The sequence below is a fragment of the Enoplosus armatus genome, chromosome 2 (genome assembly GCF_043641665.1).
Source record: "Enoplosus armatus isolate fEnoArm2 chromosome 2, fEnoArm2.hap1, whole genome shotgun sequence".
NCBI lineage: Eukaryota > Metazoa > Chordata > Actinopteri > Centrarchiformes > Enoplosidae > Enoplosus > Enoplosus armatus.
The window spans coordinates 21,156,547-21,182,941 of record NC_092181.1 but is presented as its reverse complement, the minus strand read 5'-3'; the positions used below and the strand labels follow the sequence as shown (position 1 = coordinate 21,182,941).

General features: G+C 41.5%; 4 protein-coding genes across 5 annotated transcripts; all 4 read right to left on the bottom strand.

Moving 5' to 3' along the window:
* Positions 1-741: 741 nt before the first annotated feature.
* klhl2 (kelch-like family member 2) lies at positions 742-8,015 on the bottom strand. Its single transcript, XM_070912703.1, has 12 exons — positions 7,894-8,015; positions 7,221-7,383; positions 6,894-7,003; positions 6,681-6,797; positions 5,408-5,557; positions 5,166-5,283; positions 3,571-3,768; positions 3,346-3,447; positions 2,680-2,808; positions 2,375-2,515; positions 2,139-2,282; positions 742-770 (listed from the first exon to the last, which is right to left on the bottom strand). Exons 1-12 carry the CDS (start codon positions 8,008-8,010, stop codon positions 742-744), a joined length of 1,518 nt encoding a protein of 505 aa, XP_070768804.1. The 5' UTR covers positions 8,011-8,015.
* A 5,179-nt stretch (positions 8,016-13,194) lies between these two features.
* Positions 13,195-15,734, bottom strand: med28 (mediator complex subunit 28). Its single transcript, XM_070918230.1, has 4 exons — positions 15,576-15,734; positions 14,268-14,334; positions 14,042-14,154; positions 13,195-13,806 (listed from the first exon to the last, which is right to left on the bottom strand). Exons 1-4 carry the CDS (start codon positions 15,732-15,734, stop codon positions 13,603-13,605), a joined length of 543 nt encoding a protein of 180 aa, XP_070774331.1. The 3' UTR covers positions 13,195-13,602.
* Positions 14,123-22,098, bottom strand: lap3 (leucine aminopeptidase 3). 2 transcript variants are annotated; one of them, XR_011598447.1, is made up of 15 exons: positions 22,000-22,098; positions 21,734-21,849; positions 20,449-20,503; positions 20,263-20,368; positions 20,004-20,163; positions 19,707-19,871; positions 19,378-19,536; positions 19,149-19,273; positions 18,855-18,943; positions 18,653-18,755; positions 18,059-18,138; positions 17,850-17,962; positions 16,695-17,081; positions 14,268-14,334; positions 14,123-14,154 (listed from the first exon to the last, which is right to left on the bottom strand). XR_011598447.1 is itself a non-coding variant. In XM_070918213.1 (13 exons), exons 1-13 carry the CDS (start codon positions 22,096-22,098, stop codon positions 16,895-16,897), a joined length of 1,557 nt encoding a protein of 518 aa, XP_070774314.1. In that variant the 3' UTR covers positions 16,596-16,894. The 2 variants fall into 2 exon arrangements, 1 of the variants encoding a protein (XP_070774314.1); XM_070918213.1 differs by lacking the exons at positions 14,123-14,154; positions 14,268-14,334 and having other exon boundaries at positions 16,596-17,081.
* Positions 22,099-24,022: 1,924 nt separating this feature from the next.
* clrn2 (clarin 2) lies at positions 24,023-25,796 on the bottom strand. The gene is made up of 3 exons (XM_070927034.1): positions 25,544-25,796; positions 24,547-24,726; positions 24,023-24,291 (listed from the first exon to the last, which is right to left on the bottom strand). The coding sequence occupies exons 1-3, from the start codon at positions 25,794-25,796 to the stop codon at positions 24,023-24,025; spliced, it is 702 nt and encodes a 233-aa protein (XP_070783135.1).
* Between the last annotated feature and the right edge of the window lie 599 nt (positions 25,797-26,395).

The following is a 26,395-nucleotide window of genomic DNA, read 5'->3' as shown; positions in this document are numbered from 1 at the left end:
TAACGGAGGAAAAGACGAGGGACGCAGGGGTGTAATTTGACATTCAGGCACTCTTGAACAGCCACACTGCAACACTGTAAAAGGTCAGAGGTCAGACAGAGTGCGTTCATGCGGCGTCAAACCACCACACAGAGACTCAGATGCACACGAACACACATGCTCACATGTGCAAGCAAAGGAGCACCTTTAAATGCAAGCGCGCTCACACACACACACACACACACACACACACAGTCAGGCACACACACGCATACACTTTTCAGGAGGATAAAAAACGAAAGAGAAACAAAGATTTCAGTCCCAAATGGTCCCTCTCCGCCTTCCTCTCCCATAGATTAGATCAGTGGTCTCTCTCAGAGCTGGTTCATGTTAACATCACTAATGTTAAAGTAACTTTGCAGTTATAGTAGCTTCATATCAGTAGCGTTTCACTGACACTGCAGTGGTACAGTGCTGCTTCAAACTGGTTTGTCCAGTCGCCCGCGGCAGTCCTGCCATTAGGGGATTAAAACACAGGTTCGATCCCCCCACCCCCGTTTGTTACAGCTCCCCCGTTCACATAAGTGCAAAAATCTTTCTCGTCATCCTCAACAACAACAATCTTGACATTTTCTTCATCTTCGTTAGTGCCTGTGCTAATGCTGCCCAACATCGAAGCATTGGCATTATAGACAGATCCAAGATCAGTATTCAGCCGGAGAACATATTCTGCTCCGCATCAGTGGCAGGTGTCAAGAGCAGTCATAAGGGCTTGTCGATCACAGTCACACCTGTGGTTAAAAAAAAAAAAACAACAGCAAAGGTTAGGATGGTGCATCACTATCGCCATACATGATGTCATTCATAGCAAAGGTTGAAAAATACAAATATAAAAATAATGAAACAAATGAAAGAAAAACTTTTTTATCTCCACTATAATTACTGTTGCTCGTACTACTAGTAGGAATATCAGTGTTAAAAATAGGAATAGTGTAATACTTGTATTAGCAATGCACTGCACATCACTTTTTTGATATGATATTTTTAAGTTAAAACTTTATTGATCCCTGAGGGGGGGATTAGGTGTCACAGCAGAAGAAACGGGTCACGTTCACAAAGGACAGAGGAACCATAGGAATAAAAAATATAAACTACCCATAAATCAGAATTAGTTTAAATCTCTATACAGATACAAAAAAGTAAACAGTAAGTAGAGAACAAACTGTACAACAAATTGAAATAAAAAGCCATATCCTGTATTATATAAGTGTGCGTACTGAAAAATACAAATATAAAAATAATGAAACAAATGAAAGAAAAACTTTTTATGGATATTTATGGGTAGTTTATATTTTTGAGGAAACCAAAGTAACAACCAGTAGTTAAAGTGGCAAAAGTGAATTTGGTATAAACATGTAGGATAGTATATAGTATAATGGGATAGTATAACAATAACTCTAGGATAACAGAATACACAGTGATAAACAGGAATGATATAGAAAATATAAAGTGGCATAAAATATGTATTACATTAAGAGTGTTACAGTTCTGCATTGTACAATACCAACATAATGAATTATAATATCTATAATAAAAGATATTTTATATCTGGTATAAGTAATTCTCCATTTTCTCTTCTGTAATCATATCTTTGTCTAATGTCAGTGTGTAAAGTTTGTAATAATATTTTGTGCAAAAATGCATTTATTCGACCGTCCTAAAACAGCATCCTATTGTTCTGAGTAGAGCCCGACCAATTTTATCTTATTACAGATTCAGTGTATCAGTATACCTCAGCCAATCATAACCAGAAATTGCAGTAACAAAGTACCAAAGATATATTGAGGTCATTCAGAAAGTGTTGTCATTTCATATTTTGTCCACTAGAGGGCAGACAATTTTAAACATCCTGCTGAATACATCCTTGCAAAGGAAAAACTTCCATTTGCTTAAAATTATGGATTTGAACAACAGAATTTAGTAAAACGATACACGACTTCATCACATGATTATGGTTTGATTCTCCGAAAGGCCCAAACTTAAGTTCAACCTTTTTTGAAAGTCACCTCTCGCTGCAGTTTGGATGCAAAATATGAAGCTAGCAGCAGTGTACCTGCACATGCTTTCAGCACATATGTTCACGTGTTGCCTACACACACCTGCATAACTGCGTCCTGTGCTCATGCAGGTCGGCAGTAGTGTCCACTTGTCCGAGTTTGGATTGTAGAACTCCACAGAGGCCAAATTGCAGCTGCCATCGTCTCCTCCCACCACATAGAGTAAGTTATTTACAGCACACACACCTGAAGCCACAAACACACACACACACACAGAATGAAGTTGGACGTCTAACAGAGTAACACCTCGCACCTGGTAGACAGACGGTCTTCCTTACCTGCGTTACGTCGACACATGTTCATGTCAGCTACCTGTCGCCAGCTGTTAGAGGCCGGATCATAAACTTCACAACTCTTCCTCACCAATGGACCATCGTGACCCCCCACAGCATACAATAAACCTTTTAACACACCTACACCTGGAGGGGACACATGGCAAAAAACTTTACAAGATCTGGTCACCATTTCTGGAGCAGCATCATTAAGTCTCACAGGGTGCGTGTTGTTTTGATTCATAAATCTGTGAGGATGGTTTGTCTGTCTGTTGAAATAAAATTAAAATATTCAAATATAAAACACACACCTGCTCCGCTACGTCTTGTGCCCATCTCTGCGATGTAGCTCCACGTGTTGCTCTTAGGGTTGTAAGCTTCTACTGTACTCAGACATTGTCTGGTGGCACCATCATAACCTCCAACTGCATACAGGATCCCTGAAAAACACACGCAAGATATGCGCGCCATTCATAACTTGGAGGACAAAATAATAGAAAGAGACTCAGATACAATATGGCAGCTATTGTAACAAGTCTGTGAAGCTCAAAATGTTGAAACGGACCAATGTTCTAGCTTTTTCTTGATTTCATAACATTTTACACTTATTTCTCTCTATATTGTCCTCTGTGTCTCTTTTTCTCCCTTTTTCTTCTTCCTGTAAGGCCCCTCCGATAACTTCTTAAACAAAAAGCTATGTAAACAAAGTTTGCTTGCTTGCTTACATTCTGTGTAACTTGTAATCAGTTTGTTAATGCTGTTTTCGTGTGTTTTATAGTCATCACAACACTAAAAGAGTGCAATAATGCGAGCTTCAAGCCAGTTCCTGTCTCTCCTCTGATCGTCTCAAAATAAGAGATTTATAAAATATTATAAAATAATAACAAGATATGCACTTCATCGCAGGACTATCGTATTGTTGCGGTGTTGTGCAGACTAAATGCAGACTGTAAAACTGAACTGGGAACTGTATTCACCATTGACAACACCCACTCCTACACTGCTTCTTCGGGTACTCATGGGCAACACATGGAACCACTCGTCTGTTTTCGCATTGTACGCCTCGATTGTCGACAGACCTGCAAAAACACACACAATGCATCAAAAACAACACGAACAGTATTTTATCATTTCCTGTTGTCACACAAATTAAAAGCCTGTAGGGATGCAGCGTCTTGGCCGTCACACCAACACAGCTGTACCTGTGCTGCCGTCAAAGCCCCCCACAGCGTACAGGAGTCCGTTGAGCACAGCAGCCCCGAGCGTTGATCGGCGGTCTTGCATGCTGCTCACGCTCGTCCAGCGGTCCATCATTGGGTCGTAACAGTCGACTGTCCGCACACGCAAAGAACCGTTGAAACCTCCAACTGCATACACACACCCACCCACGTACACCACACCTAAAGGCAACAACACAGGGAATATGCAGATACATTTTTGAAGTACCTGTACTTTACTTTAGTATTACCATTTTAGGCTACTTTATACTTATACTCTACTACATTTTAGAAGCCAACATTATACTTTTTACTCCTCTACATTTATCTGACAGCATTACTTAGCTAGTTACTTTGCAGATTCAGATCATTAATACAAATATAGATATAAATCAACTAATAAATGATGATGTATTATCATAGATTAAGTTACCCAACAGTATATAAAGTAGTTGAAATTAGCTCCATCGTCACCAGCTGAAACATGATGCTTACATATGAATGCGGGAATAATGTGCTACTTTTGTACTTTTACTTTTTTTTTCATTTTGAATGCAGGAATTTTACTTGTACCAGAGAATTTTACGGCAGTGTTGCTACTTTTACGTAAAAGGTCTGAGTACTTCTTCCACCATTGGCATTTCCTCAGTAACAAATTAATAAACTTGTTTTCCTCCATGTATCCACATCCATCTGTGGGTGTATATGGCGGAAGATAGTCGGAAACATGCCACCGGGGGGCATGGTAAAAGAGTGACGCTGTTTGCAACAATACCCGTATCACCTTTAAATATGCAAAATACCGAAAACCAAAGCAAGAATGCCTCACAAAATGAATTCTGATCACAAATAGAATGAATCTCGACGTCAAGACCCGACCTGAGAGCGTGCATACACGTCTGATGGTCGCATGAAAAAGACAGAAGTTATCACAGTCTGTAGCTGCGTCTGTACTGAGTACATCATAATGTGTCGACAAGCTCTGTTCCCTTTTCACGCACTGCAGAGAAATACAGCCTTCTTTGGCCTGAATCTGAGGGACGTGATCAATGTATTCTCTGCAACCATCACTATCCTCCATTCTACTGTGCGCTGCTGAATCTTGTAAAACAGCGGTCAGGTGAATCAACTCATAAAATCTGGAAATATCACATGACCACGCCGCACGCGGTATTTGTGGTCATCAGTCACTGGAAAATATATCACTTAGAACAATGGAAAACCCACAAGAAGGCCTGAACACCACTATTAATTAAGTTATCAATATCAGGTTTATTGACGTTATACAGAAACAGTATATTAAATATTAACCTTGTACGGTGTTTGCCAGGAACACTGCTAATGTATCATGAAAGCTGTCCAGTTTACCAGCTGTATTTACACTTTATTGGCTGTTTGAGGGCAAGGTCCAGGTGATAAACTCAGTGTTATTGACTGAATATTTACAAGTTGATGAGGACCACCTGACTGCGTCTTTGGGGAGTAGGTGAGGATTTAGTCGGGCTTCCAGGTCCTCTGATGGAACCCCCTGTGCGTTAATTGTGATGCAGTTTATGTTATTGTTATTGAGGGTTTCCTACCTGCTCTGCACCTCCTGGTCGGGAGCTCGGCCACCTGGTACCATCGCTGCTCCTCAAAGTCATAACATTCAACACTGCGGATGGCCTTGGGAGCCTGGCCTCCAACCACAACCATCACCTAAACAGAACGGTAGCAGCAGCGTCATTACATGAAGAATTGTAGATCAACTTTTGTTTTTTTTCTTATAAACCAAGAGTTAGTCTTCATATCTTGAGAAACTTAGTAGAGACCGTGTAAGTACCTTAGGACAGCAGGCCGGAGTCCTCATGCGTGTGCGTGCAGTTTTCATCAGAGCTCTCTGGTCAGCTGGCAGCAGGTGGTACTTCATGGCCTCAATCAGGTAGTCTTTACACGCACTGCTATTCTTAATCAGAGACTCCTCCTCCACCCGCTAACACAACCAAAGAGAGAGAGAGGAACCAATAAGTCAACTGGATTTACAAAGTGCTGGAGACACAGAGGTACCTGAATAATATAAACTAAAATCATTCCCAAGACATGGCAATGTCCCTCCAAGAATGAAGTAGTATCAAAGAAGTTGTTATATAGTTTTTCTCCATCACGAACAACAAAATGACCTTTCCTAAAAAGTGAAGCACTGCCCAAATTCACTACACCACTGGTATCATCCTATTGTGTTATTCATGGATTCTTTTTCACATGCAGCCAAATATGTCAGTCACACAGTTGTTTTGAGAGGGAAGCAACTGCAGAATTCACTCTGTGGATGTCAAATTAACAAAATGGTTGACTTTTGCTCTGCTTTCTTGTATCTGGGTGTTTGGGCTCCTTGGATACCCAAAAAAAAACCTTTATTCCATCCTTTAAAATGTTCACATTTACATTTTGTCCAATATTGAGCCATATTTCATATTCCATTCCACTTTTCTTTTTTCTTTGACCATTATGTATGTGACGAATAAGTCTTTAAACTGTTGAATTAATTTGGCAACGGCGTGAGAAAATACACCTCATGTTTTTGCCGACTCTATGTTTCAACAATAGCAGAAAAAAACGAGTTGGACAACGTCTCCTGCAAACTGGATGGGTAGCAACATGTCGCCTGGCAGAGAGCTAGCAAACACAGTCAGAGAGTATTTATTCTGCCTGGGTGTTGAAACAAGACTGACACTTAAGCACAGAGCAGTTCTGAAGCAGCAGCGATCCACAGACAAGAGATGTTACCGACAACAAATGACCTTCAGTGTTGTGCAGCTTAAAACCTTAAAGCCTTCGATCACAGAATAACTGGGGCTGTTGCTCTGTCATTAGATTCGTTGTGGTTTAAGTCACATGATCACTTAAACCCCAATGCTGTGTCCTCAGAAGGTACGGTTTAAACTGCACCTGTGGTTTAGTTTGAACCTGGTTGCAGTGCTTCTGTAGAAATCTGTAGAACCTGTTCTAAACCGCAGCTAAGCTAGATCAGATGCTAAGTGACAGAGCAACAGCCCCGTTCAGTTCAAGAGCACATATTTTCTCCAAGAAAAACATGGAGATGCAGACACTCATACCTGCACCAGGTATTCTCTGGAGAGGAGCGGCAGGCGGACATGTTCCATCAGGTGAGCCAAGTGTTCCTGCCGGACATCTTTATCGTGGTTGACCCACGCTATCACTGCCTCAAACACCTACACAATAAAGTACACACTTTAATCACATCAGGTACAATAATCTGGGCGTGCTGTCCTACCTGAGTACACTGAGCAGGATGAATGAGTGTGTACCTTCTCCTCTGTGGGGATGGTGAGCTTGTCGCTGGAAATCAGGCTGGACACTTGCTCCATGCCCAAATTGAGGAACTCTTCACTCCCAACCACCTCAGTGAAATGTTGCTCTGTCGGCATAAAAGACTGAATAAAAAAACTCCTCTGTGACTGCAGAAGAACACAGCTTTTCTTACCCCCACAACTGTGTTTCACCACATTTTCATTAATTAAACCTGATCTCATTCTGTCTCATGCACTGCCCCACATCCTCCACGACACACACAAACCCATGTTAGTAGAGCAATAAGAGCTGTTCACACACGCACATACACAAACTACACAAACCTGCATAGCTGTTGGCCTGTGTGAGGAGCTGAGAGCAGGCGTGCAGGTCAGCGAAGGCTCGTATTCCCAGACAGTTGGATGGATGAAGCTGAGAGCTCAGGAACTCACAACAAGCCTTTTTCACCTCATTCAGCTGGAGCAGGCCCGCTGCAGGCAGCAACGCCTGGCAAACACACACACACACACAGAAAAAATGACCTGCTTGTCACGGCTACAGTTCCCTTGAGTGAGAAACTAAACTACTAAACTAACAGTACATGATCTGTGTTTCCAAACTGAACTAAATACCAGTAGTACAGTAAGAACTCCAAAATTCCTTTTAGTTTAGTTTTAATCTTAACACTTTTCAAAAAGAATGAATTTCCCTGTAGGCAGATCATGGAAAACAGATTCACACGATAATCTATATAATAACCTATATCTATATAACCCAGCAACATCTCAGCTGAAAAAGCCTGATTAGTTGGCCGTGTAAGTTCTGTTTTTAAATATATCTCTGAGCATGGAAAAGATATGGGCAGGAAAAGTAATGCATCTTCTCCTGCTCTGTAATACACAGTTACTGGTTGTGATAAATAAATTTCCAGTGACAGTGTGAGTCTGCTCAATGGGATGACAGGATGTAGGTATTCAGCTAATGGATCTATGTGAGTATAAGTGTGAGTGGGTTTACCTGCACGTTATCCTCTGTGACCTGTATCTCTGCTGTGTAGATGTAGTCTACCAGCAGGCCCAGAGTCCAGCCGTCCATCTCCTTTATCCTCACTCGTTTCGCCCTGCTCTCTGCCATCTCACCTGTCGGTACACATGTTAGACACCCATTACCACGCAGGACACAACAAACATAACAGACACGGAAACACAGGGTGCAAAGATCCTGCCAGATGTCCAGCAGCATGGATGGAAGAGAGTCCTCACCTGTGAACATAGCGTGGAAGTAGGGGCTCCCAGCAGCCAGAACCACCCTGTGAGCAGAGATCTCTACATCCTCCGCCACTATGGTCACATCACACAACAAGCTCTGGCTGTACGGGCATTTAACACATAGAGAGGTTGCAGTTATTAATGGTGGATGACGAGACAGCAAAGAACTGAAGAGAGAGTGAGCGTCACCTGCGCAGCTCGTTCATGACTTTGAACGCCTTCCTCATGTGCCTAGGGTTGAGAGTGACGGGCCCTTGCCTCTCGACTCCATCCTCTTTGTCCAAGGCGTGTGGACAAAGTCTAGTGCACCTGAGAGGGACAGTCCAGAGACATATACATGAAGCAAACAGACAAACATGCACACACATTACCAGAGAATAACTAAGTAATAATGTCCAGATCATTATGCTGCCTGTTAGGACTGTTTCTCCCTTTCTTTTACATACAGGAGGGAGGCACGTAAGTGATAACACAAAACAAGGTAAATCTGAATAATGCTGTTACATCTCGGCGTGTTATCTGTCATATATGATGGCCAAAATGAGAAGCTGCGTTCAAACAGTGATCTATTTCTTAAGCTTGTTCATAATCATCAGTTTAAACCACAGCGAGTTTGTTTCACCTGTGAGAGTTGGTTTAACTGTTAGCAAGGTGGAACTGGTCTTTATGGGTCTTTATTTGATGTGACCTGGACGCCTGCCAGCCAATCAGAAACGACATAAAATAATGTAAACACTTCCTGCATAACAGCTTAATGTATATAAATGACAAAAACTGCTTCAACTAGGGAAGCGTACACAAAAATCATCACAACAGGGAGACACTACATGAAGAAACAGAGGTCACGAGTTGACGGGGACATGATCGATTAGTATGTGACAACTGTTGCTCTGGCATGAGTCAGCACTGTCGCAACCACAACTGTGATTTAGTGACTTCACAGTTAAAGGGTTGATTCACCCAAATTACAAAAAATAAAATAAAATAATTTACCCCCAGAGGTTTCTCGCCATGTGGTTTTGTTGTTGTACAATACAATACTTTTCACAGCAGACATAGTCCCCATGAAAACTACTGACAGCATGTTGTGTGGATCATTGGGTCATTGATTGTGGCGAGAGATGTTGCAGTTAAGGGTTTTAAATGTCATTTTTGAATGCTGTGAGCACCACAAATAACACCTCCATTGTACTGAGGTGTAGAATATTAGAATGTAACTAATATGAAAAATCACCTCTTAATATAACGCAGCACAATTCAACAGCACCACAAACTGCAGCCTCCAGAAAAATCCTACGGTTCAGTACACATTGCACAACTTTTGTATTATACGACATTAGTTTTAGCTAGGAGTACCTCATAAACTCGCCCCTGTTGAAAGCCCAACACCCTCTGAGCAGTGCATGTGTACCCTTTTGCTTCCAAGTTACCATTAAGTAAAGACCCAACCCAACCAGTACTCCTATGCCTGAATAATACTACCTGGTCTCAGCTTTTATGTGTGTCAGTTGGTTTGAGGTGTTAATTCGGAATATGCACCATGTGAGCTCAATAAACTAATAATTAAGGTCTTCAGATGAGCTTTTGACAGACAGGGCCACAACATTAGCTAATAATGCAGGGCAGGTTGGGCTTAGTTTTTGTACTTTAGCTCCCTAACAAATTATCAATTAATCAAATTACCTAAACCAACGACACACAGTGAACCTGAGGCTTTTGCCCGCATGATAAACCAGCTTTGACCTAATAAAGTGGCCACTGAGTGTTAATTTGAATTTGTTGACGCTGCACATTATTAACTAATATTTGGCAGTACTGAATGGAGAAATTATTCCGATAATTTCTTAAGGACAAGTAGCAATACATTAATGTAAAAATACTTGTTTACAAGTAAAAGTCATTCAAAATCCTACATGAGTTAAAGTACAAACGTATTATCAGAAAAATTTACTTAAAGTATCAAAAATAAAAGTAGTCGTTCTGCAGAAAAATTACCTCTGAGACTGATACATTATTATGTGTTACATTATTAAATAGTTAATACTGTTGCATCAAGTAGCATTTACTGTTGCAGCTGGTTGAGGTGGAGCTGACTTTAACTGTTTTATATACAGTTATGTAGTTTAGTCCAGTGGTTCCCAAACTATTTAACAGTTTTTGAACTTTTACCTAATCTAAGAAGTATTTTGGATCATTTTAATGGCCACAAGCTCAAAAATGTTGAAAGCTATGCTGATGCTTTTGCAATGTATATATATGCATATGTTGTGCATGTAAAATACAGCTGTCAAATAAATGTGGTGGAGTAAACAGCACAATATTAGCTTCTGAAATGTAGTAAAGTATAAGCATAAAAATGAAATTACTCAAGTGAAGTACAAGTGCCTCAAAATTGTAAATGTACTTCTGTTACTTCCCACCACTGTTCAGCAGCACACACAACCGGCCTCTTCCTTTTATAATAAAACATCCAACACACTTACATCTAATTATGCAGCTCATGGCAAAATCACGTGGCCCTTGTTTTCTGTCACAAACACACCCACACACACATGGCCATACAGCAATTAACACACACACACACACACACACACATGTATCCCCTCTGCAACAAACAAAACACCTCCGTTACAACAACAAAGCCTAACATTATCACCCCCAGCCTGCTGCTGCGGACAGGCTTTGTGTCAGTCCCCGGGTATCAGACCCCGGGCCCCCCCACCACCACCACCACTCCCTCCCCATCTCCCCGGTCAGGGTGCAGCCACACCGGCTGGCCGCTGTCTCTGTCAATGCGGCACCATCAGTCAAGCAGCCACTGAAACGTCAACACACACACTCAGCTTTTTTTTTCTGCTTTTTTTTGCACTTACAGCGGATGACTGTCCATGATTCCGGTGTTTTTCAGAGGCTGAAAACTTGGCCCAGCGGCATGCACCATTCCATATCCACGATGTCGTCTTTAAGTGGGTCTAAATTCAAGCGGCGATCATGTGTCCAGAGGCGGTGAGACGGGCTGACGGCAGCCCCATTAAATCAGGCTGCTTCATGTAAATACACAGCCCGACTGCGGTGACACTCAGTGCAAACACGTTGCGATTCAACCCGGCTGTTGTACCCTGCGGACCGCTTCTCCTGTCGGCCCCCCCCCCACCCAAGAGACAACAACAAAAACGCGAGTCAGCCGCAGCGTCAAAAGGAATAGGCTTTATTTTGATGTAACCCCCCTCCCTCTTCTCTCCTGGGTGTATCTGGGTGCGAGAGGCGAACGGACAAGGCTACCTGTTATTTTCCAATCGCTGATTAAAACGCACAAACAAGGACATGTCGGCAAAGACGGTCCTCCGAGCAGCCAAGGCGTCCCACAAGAAAGCACTGTCTCCCTCTAGCTGTGGAAGACTGACCGGGGAGGAGGCTGACACACGACAGGGACCTGATAATAACACTAATACTGATGGTAAACATCTGACTACTGTACATAGAAACAGCGCAGTGTGCAGTGTGTAGTGAAGTCACAAAAACAGGACGGGAAGAAGAAAAATCAATAAAAAGCCAAATAATGTAACATAACATGCAAATAACAGATGAGAATGACCAGAATCTGTAAGTCAAATGTGTACTGATTAAACAGTTACAATGATAGTGCCCAATAATATACTGTACATTATTAATGCACATCAATGGATAATGTTCTGTTCAGAAATACTACTAAAAACTGTACATTCAATATAAATGTAGTCACAGGAAGAGGTCTGTTATGTAATAATCTAGGATTAAGATGGCATAATAACTTCACTTGCAATCATAATTTTGTTTCAGTGAGTCAATTTTGAATAGTAGCTCATATATTTGACTTATTCCTCAGTTTTGACTTAGTGAGTCACCATTTCAATATCTCATAAATTTGATTTAGTAAGTGAAACTTATGACTTACTTAGTAAAAACTTGCTTTAGAATCTCACAATTCTGATTTATCTCAATCTCTGGGTTTTTAATCTCACAACGTTGACTTTCTACCTCACATTTTTGATTTGGTATCTCATAACCCTCATGACTCCAGGAAAAGTAGTTGTTGCCGTGGCAATGGGGATCCCAATAAACAATAATGTTGACTTCATATCTCATAATTACGACTTGGTAACTCAAAACTTTGATGCATCTCAAAATGTTGCCTCACAATCTCATGTTTTCTTCAGAATCTCATACTCTTTTGACTTCATATTTCATAATGTTGACTGAGTATCTCACGATTTTTACTTTATGTCTCTTTGACTAACTCAAAGTTACTCAACGATTTACTGAGAGGGTGAAAAGTTTGACCTAGTGTCTCATAAAAGTGACTTACAATGCGTATTTCTTCCATAAGGTAAAAAGATTTAACTAATGGATGCATGAGAAGGGTTTACACAACTACAGCTAATACAGTTAAGTAGACATGATCTCAATTAGAGAAGGTATAAAAAGAAGAAAATGGAAGCCTATTTGAAGTTCTGCAAATGCTGTTTTCTCATGCCACGACCACAGACCCCGGTTTTGCAAAAAAGCTTTGTCCCAGGAGCCCATCTGTGAAGATTTGTGTCTGGCTGTACTGTCAGTGGAGAGGCGATAGCTGTGAAGCTGGGGAGAACAAGTCTGTTATGGTGTGAAGACGCTGAATACATTAGAGACAACAGGAGGTTCAGTCATGGCTTCTCTGAAGTCATCTCTCGGCCATGATTTCATACAAAAGTGACATGGAATTAAAACTGTCAGTTTTGACCCATAATGACAAGATTACACTTGGATATTTAATGTAAATACAGGGATATTTTAAATTATGCATCACAGTTAGAACAATTTTGTAAGTGGTTTTCTATTCCAGCTACTCACTGCCATGTGGGACAAGCTTCGGTGATTACAGGAGTGATTTAGTGTTGCGTCTCCATAAAGTTTGGGCACTTGTGAGAGACAGACTGACACAAAGAAAGCCCCTTTAAACTCGACAGGAAGAGCTTGACCCTGTTTCAAATGTATGCACTGCACAACAAGAAAATCATAACTAAGACTTCAGTCCAGATTCAAAATACTCAAATTTTATTTTATTTTTTACAGTAAAAAAGAGACAACAGAAATATTTACATAAATCAAAATACTGGAAAAAAAAAAGTTGAAATAAAACTATGTCATGATTTCCCCACAGCTGTGCAGTGACAGCAAACTGTTCTTCAGTTTTCTCACAGGCTGACACTTGACAGTGAGCATCACATGACGTACGTGGTTGTGTGTGTACTCTTCTTTAGGGTTTCGGTACAATCACGTTACACTTCTGTCCTGCAAATATTTGCTCCACCTCCCATTCACTTCAAGTCCAGCCAGTATGATTGACGAATGCAAACATGCGTTTCCCGTTTCAGCGTGATCTCCAGCCGGCTGTGGCTAACTTGCAGGTCAGGTCTAATGTGGCCGTACCTTTGGTGTGTTAGTTTGGTTTTAAAGGGGCGGGTGGCAGACTCGCAGACGCCTGCTCCAGAAAGGCCAGTGGTCCAGGTGGAGGAAGATCTGAGGGTTTGCGGTGCTGAACGCTCACATCCTCAAGCACTTGTTGCCAGTGGTGCAGTTTGGACAAGTGCTTCTGAACCAGCAATTCTTTCCTCTGTAGCTCATTACGTAACTCTGACACATCCTGAAGTAGGAGAGAAGGCACATTAACGAACGGACAGGAATAAATAATACATAAACACTGACAGCATGTCACAAAGTCAGGTCTAAGAAATAAAGGCCATGCCAGTGAACCCTGGATACGACATAGAGAATGTTCTCAACAAGGAGTTTGGGATCTCCAAGAGTTTGTTTTATGCTTACACAGATCACCTGGGGATCAATGATCAACTTGAAAGTACGTCAGTATAATCATTTACCTCTTTCACCACCTGCTCTGGTTTCTGCACAGATAACTGAAGCCTTTTCTGTAAGAAGAAGCACTCCGTCTGTCGAGCCACGTCCAGGAACTTTTGTATGCACTGGTCAACACCTGCAATCCACAGACAAACAGATACACATCGATACACAGATTACAATATGAGGTAAACTAAAACTACCATAAACAAACAAACAAAGAAAATAAAAATTAGAGGCTTCACTCACCAGTTCGAATCTCCTCCTGGTCAGTTCCATTAACGTAGTCTTGGCTTACCAGGGATGCAAAACATGCCTGAAGAATAAATACAGAGAGAACAACATCAGTAAATCTGATGGTGGTTCAAAATCCTGCTCCTTGGGGTTTGAGTGCAGGTGGTTTTGTACCCCTTTAGTCCCTAACGTTATGAATAAGGATGCTTTGCCATGAGAATCTGTTTCCCGTTGACTGATGCCAGCTTTCTATCTTAAGTAACTGGAAGAAGAAGATTCAAGATAATAGACTACATGGTTAAAAGTATTGACCTCTGAACATTACACTCATACTGTACGTGACTGGTGGGCATTAACATACTGCTGTAACAGCCTTCACTCACTCACAGGGATTTGCTTCCATTCAGCCACAACAGCATTAATGAGGTCGGCCACTGTCACTGGACGGTAAAGCCTGGCTCACAGACGGCGTTCCAGTTCATCACAAAGCTGTTGGATGGGGTTGAGATTAGGGCTCAGACCATCAAATGTAAATTGAAATCTGGACACTACACTTGATCGCACTGGTGTAAATAATAAAAATGACTGATGGCTGAATTCCATTTAACTGCTTTGGTTTCAGGAATCTGGTATTGTTGCTGCTGGCAGTCACACTGTCATGACTTACTGGGACATTATTGTTTTATTAGTAACATCTGTGCTTTTCCTACTTTAAAAGCTGCTGCTTTTTGTTTTATTGTTTATTAATATATGTATACAGGACTTCCTGGAAAGAATAAAAGTAAACCAAAGTAGTCATGTGGCCATAGTGTATGACTCCTAAAAGTAATAATTAAGCTAGAGGGAAATGAAAAAGTTGTAATCTTGGCTGTAGCATCGTAAGTAAAGGAACACAAACATACAGCTATGGATTTGTGATGTTGTGTAGGTGCCATTGTTTGGGTTTGGGAAGAAAGGAATAGTTAAATTAGTCATTTCCATGTCACCTGTCAAAAACAAACAGTGGGGTTTTTTATGTCGGAAAAGGAGTGGAGCTGGAGCTGTCGGAGCCTGTAGTGTGAAGCTAATGAACTTGTCTGAAAGGAACTTAGCATTAGCATTCACTAATTTACTTTAACGTCTACAGACCAGTTATCTAGCAGTTCAGCATGACTTACTCTATAAAGACGCAAACTACCTTACGCTTTTCATAGCCTTCGGATGTGAGACAGTGGTCTCTTAGCAACACCAGCGAATGAAACATTAAACCTCACCTAGTTAGCTAAATTAGCTCATAACAGTTAGCACACACAGCTAACGGAAGTTAGCATGTTAGCCTCCTACCTCGAAGGACGCCTCCAGTTCATCCACCAGCGTGTTGTTTCCCGGGGCCCTAGTAGCGGTACCGGGGAAGCCCGGCTGTCCCGGTCCACCGGGACCCCCAACGGGATGCGCACCAGACGGCTGCTGACCGGAGAACATCCCACTCATGGACGATGCCATCTTGGTGTTGTCTGGCTAACCGGTCCGCACATGCGCACACAGGGGGATGTTTCTGAGCGCGCTCTCTGTGGACAACTAATGGATGTACGGGACAACCCTGTTCACATATACATGTTTGTTGGTCTGGGGTTGTTTTTTTGTGGTTTGGCAAGTTTCAGTTATAATAATATTAGTAATATTGATGATAGTGGACATCATGTTATTTTAGACCAGTGGTCAGGACCCATTAGGGGTGATTAATGAAAGCATACTGTATATTACACAAATGTTTTTCTGTATTTTTGCTTGGGAAATATTGGATACTTTCACCTCATTATGCTTCTACAAATCATTCATTTGACGCAATATAAAAAGATAAAACACTCTTTGCTTGAACTCCTCACAACTCATGCAGGAACGCAAGCAGACATTGCTTTATTTTAAGGGGTCACAAGCCAAAAAGATTTGAAACCACTGTTTTAGATTCTAGTGTGCTTCCAACCTTGTGGCAACAGTTTGGGGACACCCCTTCCCTGTTTTCCACATGACAATGCCCCCTTGCACAATGAGAGGTCTACAAAGAAATGTTTCGGAAGATCTTGAAGGGCCTTTTTGGATGAACGCCGGATGTGAGTCAGGACTTATCGCCCAACTTCACTAATGCGCCTGTGGCTGAATGCAAGCAAATCCCCGCAGCCAGGTTCCAAAATCTGGTGCTAAGCCTTCTCAGAAGAGTGGAAGCTCTTACAGCAGCGCATTAATGCTCAAGGTTTTGGAACAGGGTGTTATGTTTGGGTGTACACATACTTTTGGCTAAGTGGTGTACATCCATGTGGTTTAGACAACAGAGTCAGAGAGATAACAAATGTGTCACACACGTAATTAAAATCTTAGTTTATTTATACAACATATAAATTATGTAACCTATGTAGTTAATACAGGGCTTCAGGTGAAATCACAACAGTATAGGGAGACACTGACCTCTTCCATGGATGGATTAGCTGTATGTAAACAAAATACAGCTATGAATAACTGCCAACATTTTCAGTTTAATTGTAGGAATTTAAACTTAAAACCATTGGCTCTTTCTTTCCGTCCATGTTGAGAGATTGCTGTTGAATCTTGAAGAAGAAGCTCACAGTCAGAGAGTCATGTGTCTGATCTGACATTGTGTCAATCTCTCAGCCATTGTGGGCCAATCCGGCAGCAAACTCCACCAGCGTACGTGTTGGTCTTCCAGACATGCCTTTTCTCAGGTAGGGAATTTCATCCTTGTTACTCATCACACCAGCGATGTCCAGATGAGCCCAATGAGGAGCTGTGACAAACTCTCTCAGGAATGCAGCTGCTGTGCATGCACCGCCAGAACTACAGAGATAATCAACAGACACACCAGTCAGATTCAGGTGAATAAAGCCATGAGTGCACTCCTTGGCCCTGTTCTTCAAATATAGCTAAAACAAGCCTGTTTATTCAGCTAAATTTGAGGATTTATTTGTTAATCCTGGATGCCGTTATCTGGAGTAACACTGCACTTATTTTGAAATAAAGGCTAAAGTAGTAGTAGTAGTCTAAAGAGTAGAGTTGATTGGCAGAGTGCTGATTGATGCACTGGGGCAGTAGATTAATGGACATAAGTCTCATTTATGTGTGTTCCTGCATTGTTACGGTTGTCATTTTGTTCTACATTGTGCTCCATAATGTTTCCACACTTTCATCAGTGTTAAATATTAGATATATACATAATAACATATAATATAATATATATAATAACATTAGATATTACCAGTGAATATGGTTAAACGACAAGGGATGTTAGGTGCATGATTGGTGGAGGTTCCCGGTGGGCATGAAAGAGACTTGTAAGTGATAATTATAAGCTTTTCAGCAAGATCAACAGATCATAGTGATTTTACAATAACCTGCATGTTCTCATCTAAAAATCACAATCATATCAACACTCGTTCACGTCTCGGTCATGATCCAGCTAACTGTCAATAAGGTGCACTTGCAGGTTGGGCGTAAGGACTCATTGCTCTGTTCTGGATGCATTTTAAACCAGCTCAGGGGCCCTGTACTACTCTGATGTCTGAAGCAGGAGCTGAAGACGCTCACTGAGTGCAGTGGGATACGTACCGGCTGTACTTGCCGATGTTGTTGAGGTCGGCCAGCTGGCTGTCAGTCACCTGTCTGGTGTAGTGCTGGAACAGAGGCATCCGCCACACTCTGTCACCTGTCACAACACTAGCCTACACACACACACACACACACACCATTAGTCAACACAGGAGCTGAGAGTCTGAGGTGTTGCGAGTGTGTTTATTGTGCAGACACAGACACAGTACCTTGTGCAACTGCTCCCAGAGCCAGTCAGAGTTTGTAAATACTCCAGTTGCTGCTGAGCCAAGAGCTACATCCATTGCACCTTGGAGACAGAAGAAGCCACATTTTAATATTAACTGATTATATTTGCATAACTTTTTTTTAATAGTGGAACATTATCAGCTAGGTGGCTTTCACATCTGTAGTTCGGTCCAGCTGTTCCATAACAACTCTTGTCTTTCAGTTCTGGTCCATTTCATGTTCACACTGACTTATTACCAACAAACTAAGAGCTGTAAACATGTTGGTGACTGCCATCCTGCATCATTAGCACTCCACGGATCCACATGGCGAAAACAAATCCCACTGAGTGACAGCAAGTCATGCAGCACTTTCTTGCACTGTAAGTGTTAATTTATCTTCTCTGGTGTCACAAAGAGCTCACAAAGAAAAACAGCTTTTCAAGCTGCCTCAGTCCAGTTGTTTGGTCCACAACGATTGACAGCTTTCACCCCAAACCAAATGAGCAAACGCACTACAGTTTGAATTGTACCAAAAGAAAATCAGCCTCATAACATGATGTAAATGTGATGTCGAACATAATAGAAAAATCCCACCTGTTAGCGTAGCGACATTGACAATGGCTCTGGGGTTGAAGGTATGTCCATAACACAGTGCGTCAGCGAGAACCAGTCTGCCCTCTGCATCTGTATTATCAACCTGTGCACAACAACAATGACACCTGTTCACCTGGACACAAGTGCACAAACATCACACTCAGGTAACGGTTTGAAACATTCACAAGTCATGATCACCCACCTGGATTGTTTTTCCATTTTTGGCTGTGACAACATCACCTGGTTTAGTAGCTTTTCCACTGGGCATGTTCTCACACAGGGGAGCCAGACCTGATTTATCGTAATGAGAGGAAACGGACAGGAGATTTGTTTTCACTTAAACATTACAATAGGTTTGTTTCAAAGTCATAAAAACATTTAAAAAGTCCACTGGTAGGTTTTGTGGACTCTAAAGAAATACACAGACACTTTCATTTATAATCTATGATAAAAAAAAAAAGTGTTGTAGTATTGTTCATATTGTTAAAAAGCTCACCAATAATGTTGATGGGCAGGTTCAGAGCTGCTGCTGTGACGATAGACGCACACACGGTGGCAGCTCCACCCATATCAGCTCTCATTGCATCCATAGAAGGAGATGGCTTCAGAGATATACCGCCGCTGCAAAGGGGGGGGGGGGGGCATTGTAACGTTGTAGGTGATGAGATGTGTTCTAGATATTTTAGCGACTGTGAGCTGGAGTGTGGTGGGTCATTATTGTTTACCTGTCAAAGGTGATGCCCTTGCCCACTAAGAGCAGCGGGGCCTGCCTGCTGTCAGGAGAGCCGTTGTAATGTAGCTCCAGGAAGACAGGGGGCTCCTCTGAACCTCTAGACACGCTGAGAAACGCTCCCATCTGTTGCTCCTCTATCCAAGCCTGAGATCTACATAAACACATAAATCATCAGGCAAAAACTCTTTTCCTTCATCTGCTTCTCAGAGGACAAAAAGGATCAATAATCAGACTAGACTTCATTTTCAGGAATAGAATATTTCAGATTGGGACAATGCAGTCCTTGTGAATGTAGTTAGTTATGATGAATGAAGCACAAACCTCTTATTTATTGTGACTCTTTCTGCATGAGGTGCTAGTTTCTCTTCGATGGTGTTGGCAAAAGCAGTAGGAGTGATGTGATTGGCTGGAGCTTCCATGAGAAGCCGTGCCAGGTTTTGGCCTTCACCATACATGACACCTTTCTCCCAACTGACCGAGTCAGCACTAAGGACAAATACACACAGACATATTTAAACATTAGCATGATGCTGCATACGGCGGTATTAACCCAAGTGTTAAATACCCATAAAGCTCAGTTTGCCCCAGCTTTGGGCTACAGCTCATTTGTTAGTCTACCTTCCATGAAGCTGTGTGGTCACTTTGTTCTTCTTCTTTGATTTGAGTAGGTCATACTGAAACAAACCCAAAGCGGCACCTTCCGCTGCTGACTGGGCATCACCGCAGCCGTCCACCTCCACGTGGTTCACCTCCAGGTCCTGAAGTAACCGGCAGCCAACTGAAGGCACACAACAACAACAAATACGCAGATATCAGCCAGGTACTAACTCCAGAAAATGTTCCACTTAGGCAGCACTGAGAGAGTCCTGTGTCTTACCTGACACCGCCTGTCTGATGCTCTCCTTGCTGGTGTCCCAGCTCTCGGCCCCACACACACCTGCATTGTTCTTACCCAGCCCGACTACTGCCACACACGGGAAGTCCTGAAGAAGACACAGGGAGGATTTAATCTGATGTTGTCCAGAGACAGAGATTTTTTTAATCTAATGACACACCTAGTTACCTTGTGGATTCCATAAAATATTCTGCTTTTGCCTTTCTTGAGAGCGGGTCCAGAGCTGAAAAGTACAAAACAAAACCATCTTATTAACCAACTATGCAACAAGTTAGTGAGACAGTGATATCCATTAGGAATGCCCCAGTACTGTGTGTTGTGTTCAGTTAATACAATATAAGGGATGCACCAATCACATTTTTTTCTCTCCCGAGACAAATCAAAATGTCTCAGGGAAGTGACCAACACCAAATACCGATCTGCTACCAGTGCTCTTTCTTTCTATCTATCTATAAGTGAGGTATAATCTGTAAACCTCAATCTTTGTTGGCTTGTGCACATTTTAACCATGAAGGTTAAAACACTGCGTTATCACAATTTTATAATGACAGAGACATAGAAACAGCGATTGATTTGGATGTCCACATCCTCCTAATACCTGATCTGTTCATTTAGAGCCGTAACATTTCAGATATGATGCAGTGTATTTAAACAGTGCACCACTAATGAATACCCAACATCCTGTCAATATCAATAATGATATTTATGGCAGACATTTTCTGGTAATTAAGTTGCTTCTATAAATGTTTTAAAAATAAACAGCTGTTGCTCTTTTTTGTTGTTGATTTGACAGTTGTGTTAATAAGAAGGAAAGGGAGGAAACATCCAAATTCCACAATAAGCCATATATATATACTTAGGTTATATAACAATATATACAGTGACGATAGAGATTTATATGAGGTCGATGACTGGAATAGATTTTGCTTTTCCATTTCTAGACACTGTTATCAGGTGTTTGTCAGGTATTTTAGGTAAACATTCATTCACTTCTGGTTATTTTAGAGACATTTCTCTATGACAATATACACTAAAACTAATGCAGTCTAATACAAACAGCCCTGCACTAAATCATACTTGCATGAAGGTTATAATGTTCAGTTTGTATTCTGTTTAGACTTCCCAAAAGAAAACTTTCAGTTCCAAGACAATTGAGTAAACTTCATCTGCTTATGGATTTTGTGGACCTTGAGAGGAAATCATTTCCTCAACTGCTGTTTCCATGAATGACCTTTCAAGCTTAATGTTTCAGAGAGGAGTTGATTCAAATTCTGGAGGCTGTAGTGGTGTTTTTGAATTGTGTGTGAATGTGTTTCTGATATCTTGAATTGTTGAATCAACACCTCCCTAACATTATAACCAGGACAGTTGCATTAGTTTATGCTAGGAGTACCTAATAAACTTTGAGTGTATATTGTTATCACACACATACTGACGGATATTACAGACTCACATTTTCAGCAGTTCAGAGAGTTTCCCAGACAGAGATTGGTCAAAACTTGCGGCTGCTTCTGTCAGATGAAGGCTGCCCTCCTCTCCCTCCTTCTCAAACACTCCCAGCACCAGACCCTGAGGACACACATCAGCACAGGAAGGGTTAACAGGAGAAAAAACAGACACTTAAACACAGCGTGAGATGCGTATGAGTCCTGTGTGAGCCACTGATGTAAGTTAACTGTCTGTCAGCTAATGTTTGACAGGCTAACGTCAGCTTCTTACTTTTCTCTCGTTCAGGCGAGTCTGTGAAGCGGAAAACGACCTGCAGTTGTTTGTCCGCACCGCCGTCTGCGCAGCTCTCCTCAGAAGAAGCATTGTCATCCGTTCTGCATATAAATATATATAAACCCGAAACAAACTATTAACTCACAGAGTTAGAGGTCGCGTTACATGTGCAAAAGGAAGCAGATCGACTTGACAGCGTCGCGTTTTTTACGCGTCACCAACAAGCGACAAATACGGGCCTTTGTCGCCACCTGGCGGCAGGAGAGTGAAGCTGCAGGAGACTTTGAACCAGCAGCAGGTAAAACTGATGTGATAAACAGTGACATCAGTTAACCAGAAGTACATTTACTCAAGCACTGTACTTAAGTACAGTTTTGATATACTTGTATGGTACTTGAGTATTTCCATTTCTTGCTACTTTATACAGATTAAGATTAATAACACAAAATATAATCAACAAATAGATAATGATGCATTATTATAGGTTAAGATAATACTTTATTGATTCTTGTAAATTCACAATCTACCGGCACTATATAATGTAATTCAAATTTGCCCCAACTTTACCAGCTGCAACATTAAAGTGATGCTTACACATTAATGCATCAATGATAATACAATAATATAATATACATTATTCTGAAACGGGCCATTCTGCATTTCACTTTTGCTACTTTCAGTATAGTTTGATGCTAATACTCTTGTTGTTGTTTTTTTACTTAAGTAACATTTGTACTACAGGACTTTTACTTTTACTACTTTTACTTAAGTAAAAAAGATCTGAGTATTTGAATTGAATTAATCTGCACACTGTTTAGCAAAACAAGGAATCCCTCCCAGCTCTTGTTCTGTCCAGAGGGGGGACAAAAGTTTTACTTGATGTATCTTCTTCACTGACATCATACATTTATATTATGAGGAAATCCTCACTGGGACATATAATATTATTTTACTGTAGAGAGAAAAGAAAAGACAAACAAACACACACAAAAAGAAGAAACACGTACTCCAAGTAATTGTTTAATTTACAGTATGTATTCTGTAAATGTGTTTGTTAGTGTCCTGTTTGTTAGTTTCCCTCTCTGACAGGAAACACCTTAAACAGAAACAATGACAAGAAGAGCCTCCACATTCAGAAGTCATGCAGCCAACTCAACACATGAGATTATAACCAATCTAACATCTAAGTCATTTAATGATGGCCAAAGTGACTTATTTTGACCTTCATAACAGCGGAAAGTGAATAGAAATCAAAGGATAATTATTTAGTCTCTTTCTGTTTATGGAAGATCATATAATAAATCACACTAATTACTTTAAAAAGCAAAAATGACTTTAAATCCTTCATAAAAGGACTTGACTTACGCTTTCAACCAAAGACTGAAGACTTTAATCTACAAAACATAAAGTAACTGGAAAAACAGATCTGATGATATTCTGTACATATAATGAAAAGAATAATGATGTATTTACACATTGCAGCTTATAGACAGAATATATACAAGACAGGATGTGCAGAAGGGTTGGGATGCAGGACTCTTTGCGTTGTATGTATCAAGACTATCCATAGAGGTTTAGACCACTTAGTTCAATCAATCTTAACTCTTCCAGGGCAGAAAATATCAGCCAACAGAGAAACAGCCTGAAGATAAAAAAAAGCCTGAAGATCTGCTGTTTGTGTCTCAGCCTTTTCTCTGATCCGTCTGTTATCGTTACCAGATGACCACACAGCAAATCTTGGGCCTGGTAGGACTCTAGTATAGAAAAACACACTTTTTGAGGAAGCGAACCACTTTCCAGTCAACACTTGAATCCTCTAAATAATCGTCACAGACAAATTAATATTTATTAACACGAGAAAAGTATTTGTGAGAGTTGACATAAAAATGAGTCTAAATTGAGGCTGTAATGAGCAAGTGTAAGTGTAAAAGTCACGTAAAATGAAAGGGGCACTGGCACAGCCATTGTGTTTTGCTCTAGTCAACCATCAGTGACGTAACAATGCTCCTTGGTTGGTCCTTCAGTAGAGCAGGTCCAGAGAAGAGATGGTGGGTTCTTCAGGTTTTTTGATCTCCGGTTTGGGAAGTTTGATCCGGCTCATGGCCACCACTCCACAGACGGCAAAGTGAGTCACAACACTGCCAACACCCAACCAGAAAGACCAGTCCAGGCTGTCATCCAGGACAACCAGCACAAAGAGGTTCTCCCGATAATTGGCCACCCGCTCGGTCAGACTGTGGTGCCTCATAGCTGCCAGGAAACACAGCACGGCCAGGGCACCGAAAAGAGCTGGAAACAGAGGGGGAGAAAAGTCAGGGAGGGGAAGCAGAGAGGGACAGTAACGCTCAGAGGGATAGAAAGGTGAGAGAAAATACTGGGCACTGAAATTAGAAGAGGAAGAAATTGGTGAAGAGACAGAAAGAAGTGTTAACTGGGGGAGTGGACAGAAGTGCAATAAATGAGGGAGGAAATGTGAAGCAGGTAAGAAATAAAATCAACACTTGAGGGAGATTTTGAGCTAAAGAGTAAAGTTGCCTCACATACCAGCAATGAAGTTCCACAGGTAGAGTCCTTTGTGCCCTTTGATGCTCTGGTAGGGAACCTTGCGTGCGTTGTAGATGCAGAAAGACAGACTGACCAACGCGAAGCCCATGGCCACCAGCAGGAAGAGGATCACCATCATGTGAAGGCCACCGTTCAACGTCCGCACAAGCTTCGGGAAAACTGGACCGTCAGACAGAAACAAAGAGAAACACAGATGAAAAGACACGTGGTTTGTATCAGTCGAGTTGAAAAGAGAGAGACTGACCATGAAAAACATGTACGATAATGACCTCAGACTCATGACATCCATAAAGGATGATTTTCCTGAAAATGTTGGTATATGATAATGAACTTAAGTTATTTTATGCATGTGATAATACGATTGCACATGGAATAGGTTATTGTCTGGACCTACTGTTTTAATTTGATGATGTAAAGTTATTCTATATGATGTCACACTGATATCTAAGTCTAAATGTTTGCAGTACATGTAGTGATAATGTGTCTTGTGGTGTTGTGGCAACCTTCATGCCTTAGTTTAAGTGGAGGAGTTTATTTCCCGCAGAAATTACCAGAAAAGTATTTAAAAGACAGAAAAGATAAATCAACAGAAAAGATCTAATGAACTCACGTCAGTTTTTATTACCTCAATCTTAACATTTAATTAAATACTCAACCCAAGACGTGCTCTTGATGATGTGAGCTGATTCACCAGAGGGTGTAAATTTGCTTTATTGATTACTAGAGGTGATACTACTATGCTGAGCTTTCCCCACATGTGGATGTTAGGTGTTATATGTGGCATTTTCAGTGATAAATACATTGTTGTGGACCTCAGGAAGAGAAGTAGATAATGGGTATCTAAATAACAAATGTACATTTCTTTAACATTACAATAAATGCATATATATATTTCATAATGATTTCTTTATTTATTTGGTTGGACTACCAGTCTTAATAAGAAGGCAGAGAGCTTACAGGCTGTATTTAATCTTACTGTATATTTTGGAGCGCCTCTTGCCCAGCCCGCACTTCTTGGCCTTTCCTCCCTGGAACAAACCGTAGTAAATGTCCCCGATGAACTGGTCCAGCTCCGGGTGGGACGCGTTCACTATCTCCGCCCCTGTTTTACACAGGATCCGTCCGGTGACCCACCGCTCCGTGGACAGGGCGACGACCAGGAGGACCACCGAGCCGACACAGAGCACCGAGGCCACCGAGAACGTTATCCGTTTCCACAGCGAAGGCATCTTACGAGCCCATGGTGCCCCGAGGAAGGTAACAGGACGCCGGGCAGCGACCGCGAAGCACACTTGGCGATCACCATGAGTTTATTCTATAGCTTAGAAAAAGAAAAATGAATCATTGTCAGGAGAAAAGTCGTTAATTATCTCGGTAAAACTGCTCTGATGTACTGAGTCACAGAGGAGGAGAAACCGAATCTATGGCGGTCAAAGAGATCTCTTACCGGGGAGAAACTCTATCCCTGCTCCCTCTCTCTCCCCCTCACACTCCTCTTTATTCAGGGGCTGAATTAACATTTGCAGCTTGGCCTTTTGAGCTGGACATCTATCATGATCGGTGACCTTAGAGGCGGCTGTGGCTATAAAATCATGCAAGCAGAGTTAATAGTGTCAGAATGACAGATGAGGTCCATAAAGGTCACGTTGGAGCGTTAACAACCAGAGGAGGACCAGAGAGTTTAGATATGAAGGACTCATCCTGTCTCATGCACGCTCCACTTGTTCATTAAGGTCTTCTGCATATTAGTAGCCTGCTTAACTTGAGAACTAGTTCTCTTTGATGCTATAGTAGCTTCCTACTTTTACTCCACTGCATTCAGTGGTGG

Coding starts and splice junctions, on each gene's coding strand:
- clrn2 (XM_070927034.1), bottom strand. CDS start 25,796: ATGCCTTCGCTGTGGAAACGGATAACGTTCTCGGTGGCCTCGGTGCTC. Junction 24,727..25,543: donor GAGGCGCTCCAAAATATACA/GTAAGATTAAAT, acceptor CTGACGGTCCAG/TTTTCCCGAAGCTTGTGCGG. Junction 24,292..24,546: donor CCTGTGGAACTTCATTGCTG/GTATGTGAGGCA, acceptor CTCTGTTTCCAG/CTCTTTTCGGTGCCCTGGCC.
- lap3 (XM_070918213.1), bottom strand. CDS start 22,098: ATGACAATGCTTCTTCTGAGGAGAGCTGCGCAGACGGCGGTGCGGACA. Junction 18,944..19,148: donor CCTGCCCATCAACATTATTG/GTGAGCTTTTTA, acceptor ACGATAAATCAG/GTCTGGCTCCCCTGTGTGAG. Junction 17,963..18,058: donor TCTGGGAGCAGTTGCACAAG/GTACTGTGTCTG, acceptor GTGTGTGTGTAG/GCTAGTGTTGTGACAGGTGA.
- klhl2 (XM_070912703.1), bottom strand. CDS start 8,010: ATGGCAGAGAGCAGGGCGAAACGAGTGAGGATAAAGGAGATGGACGGC. Junction 3,769..5,165: donor GACCAGGAGGTGCAGAGCAG/GTAGGAAACCCT, acceptor TGTTGCCTTTAG/GTGTGGTGTACGTGGGTGGG. Junction 771..2,138: donor CACAGGACGCAGTTATGCAG/GTGTGTGTAGGC, acceptor TTTTAACCACAG/GTGTGACTGTGATCGACAAG.
- med28 (XM_070918230.1), bottom strand. CDS start 15,734: ATGGCATCGTCCATGAGTGGGATGTTCTCCGGTCAGCAGCCGTCTGGT. Junction 14,335..15,575: donor AACTGGAGGCGTCCTTCGAG/GTAGGAGGCTAA, acceptor TTTATTCTTCAG/GCATGTTTTGCATCCCTGGT. Junction 14,155..14,267: donor CCAGGAGGAGATTCGAACTG/GTGAGTGAAGCC, acceptor TGTGGATTGCAG/GTGTTGACCAGTGCATACAA.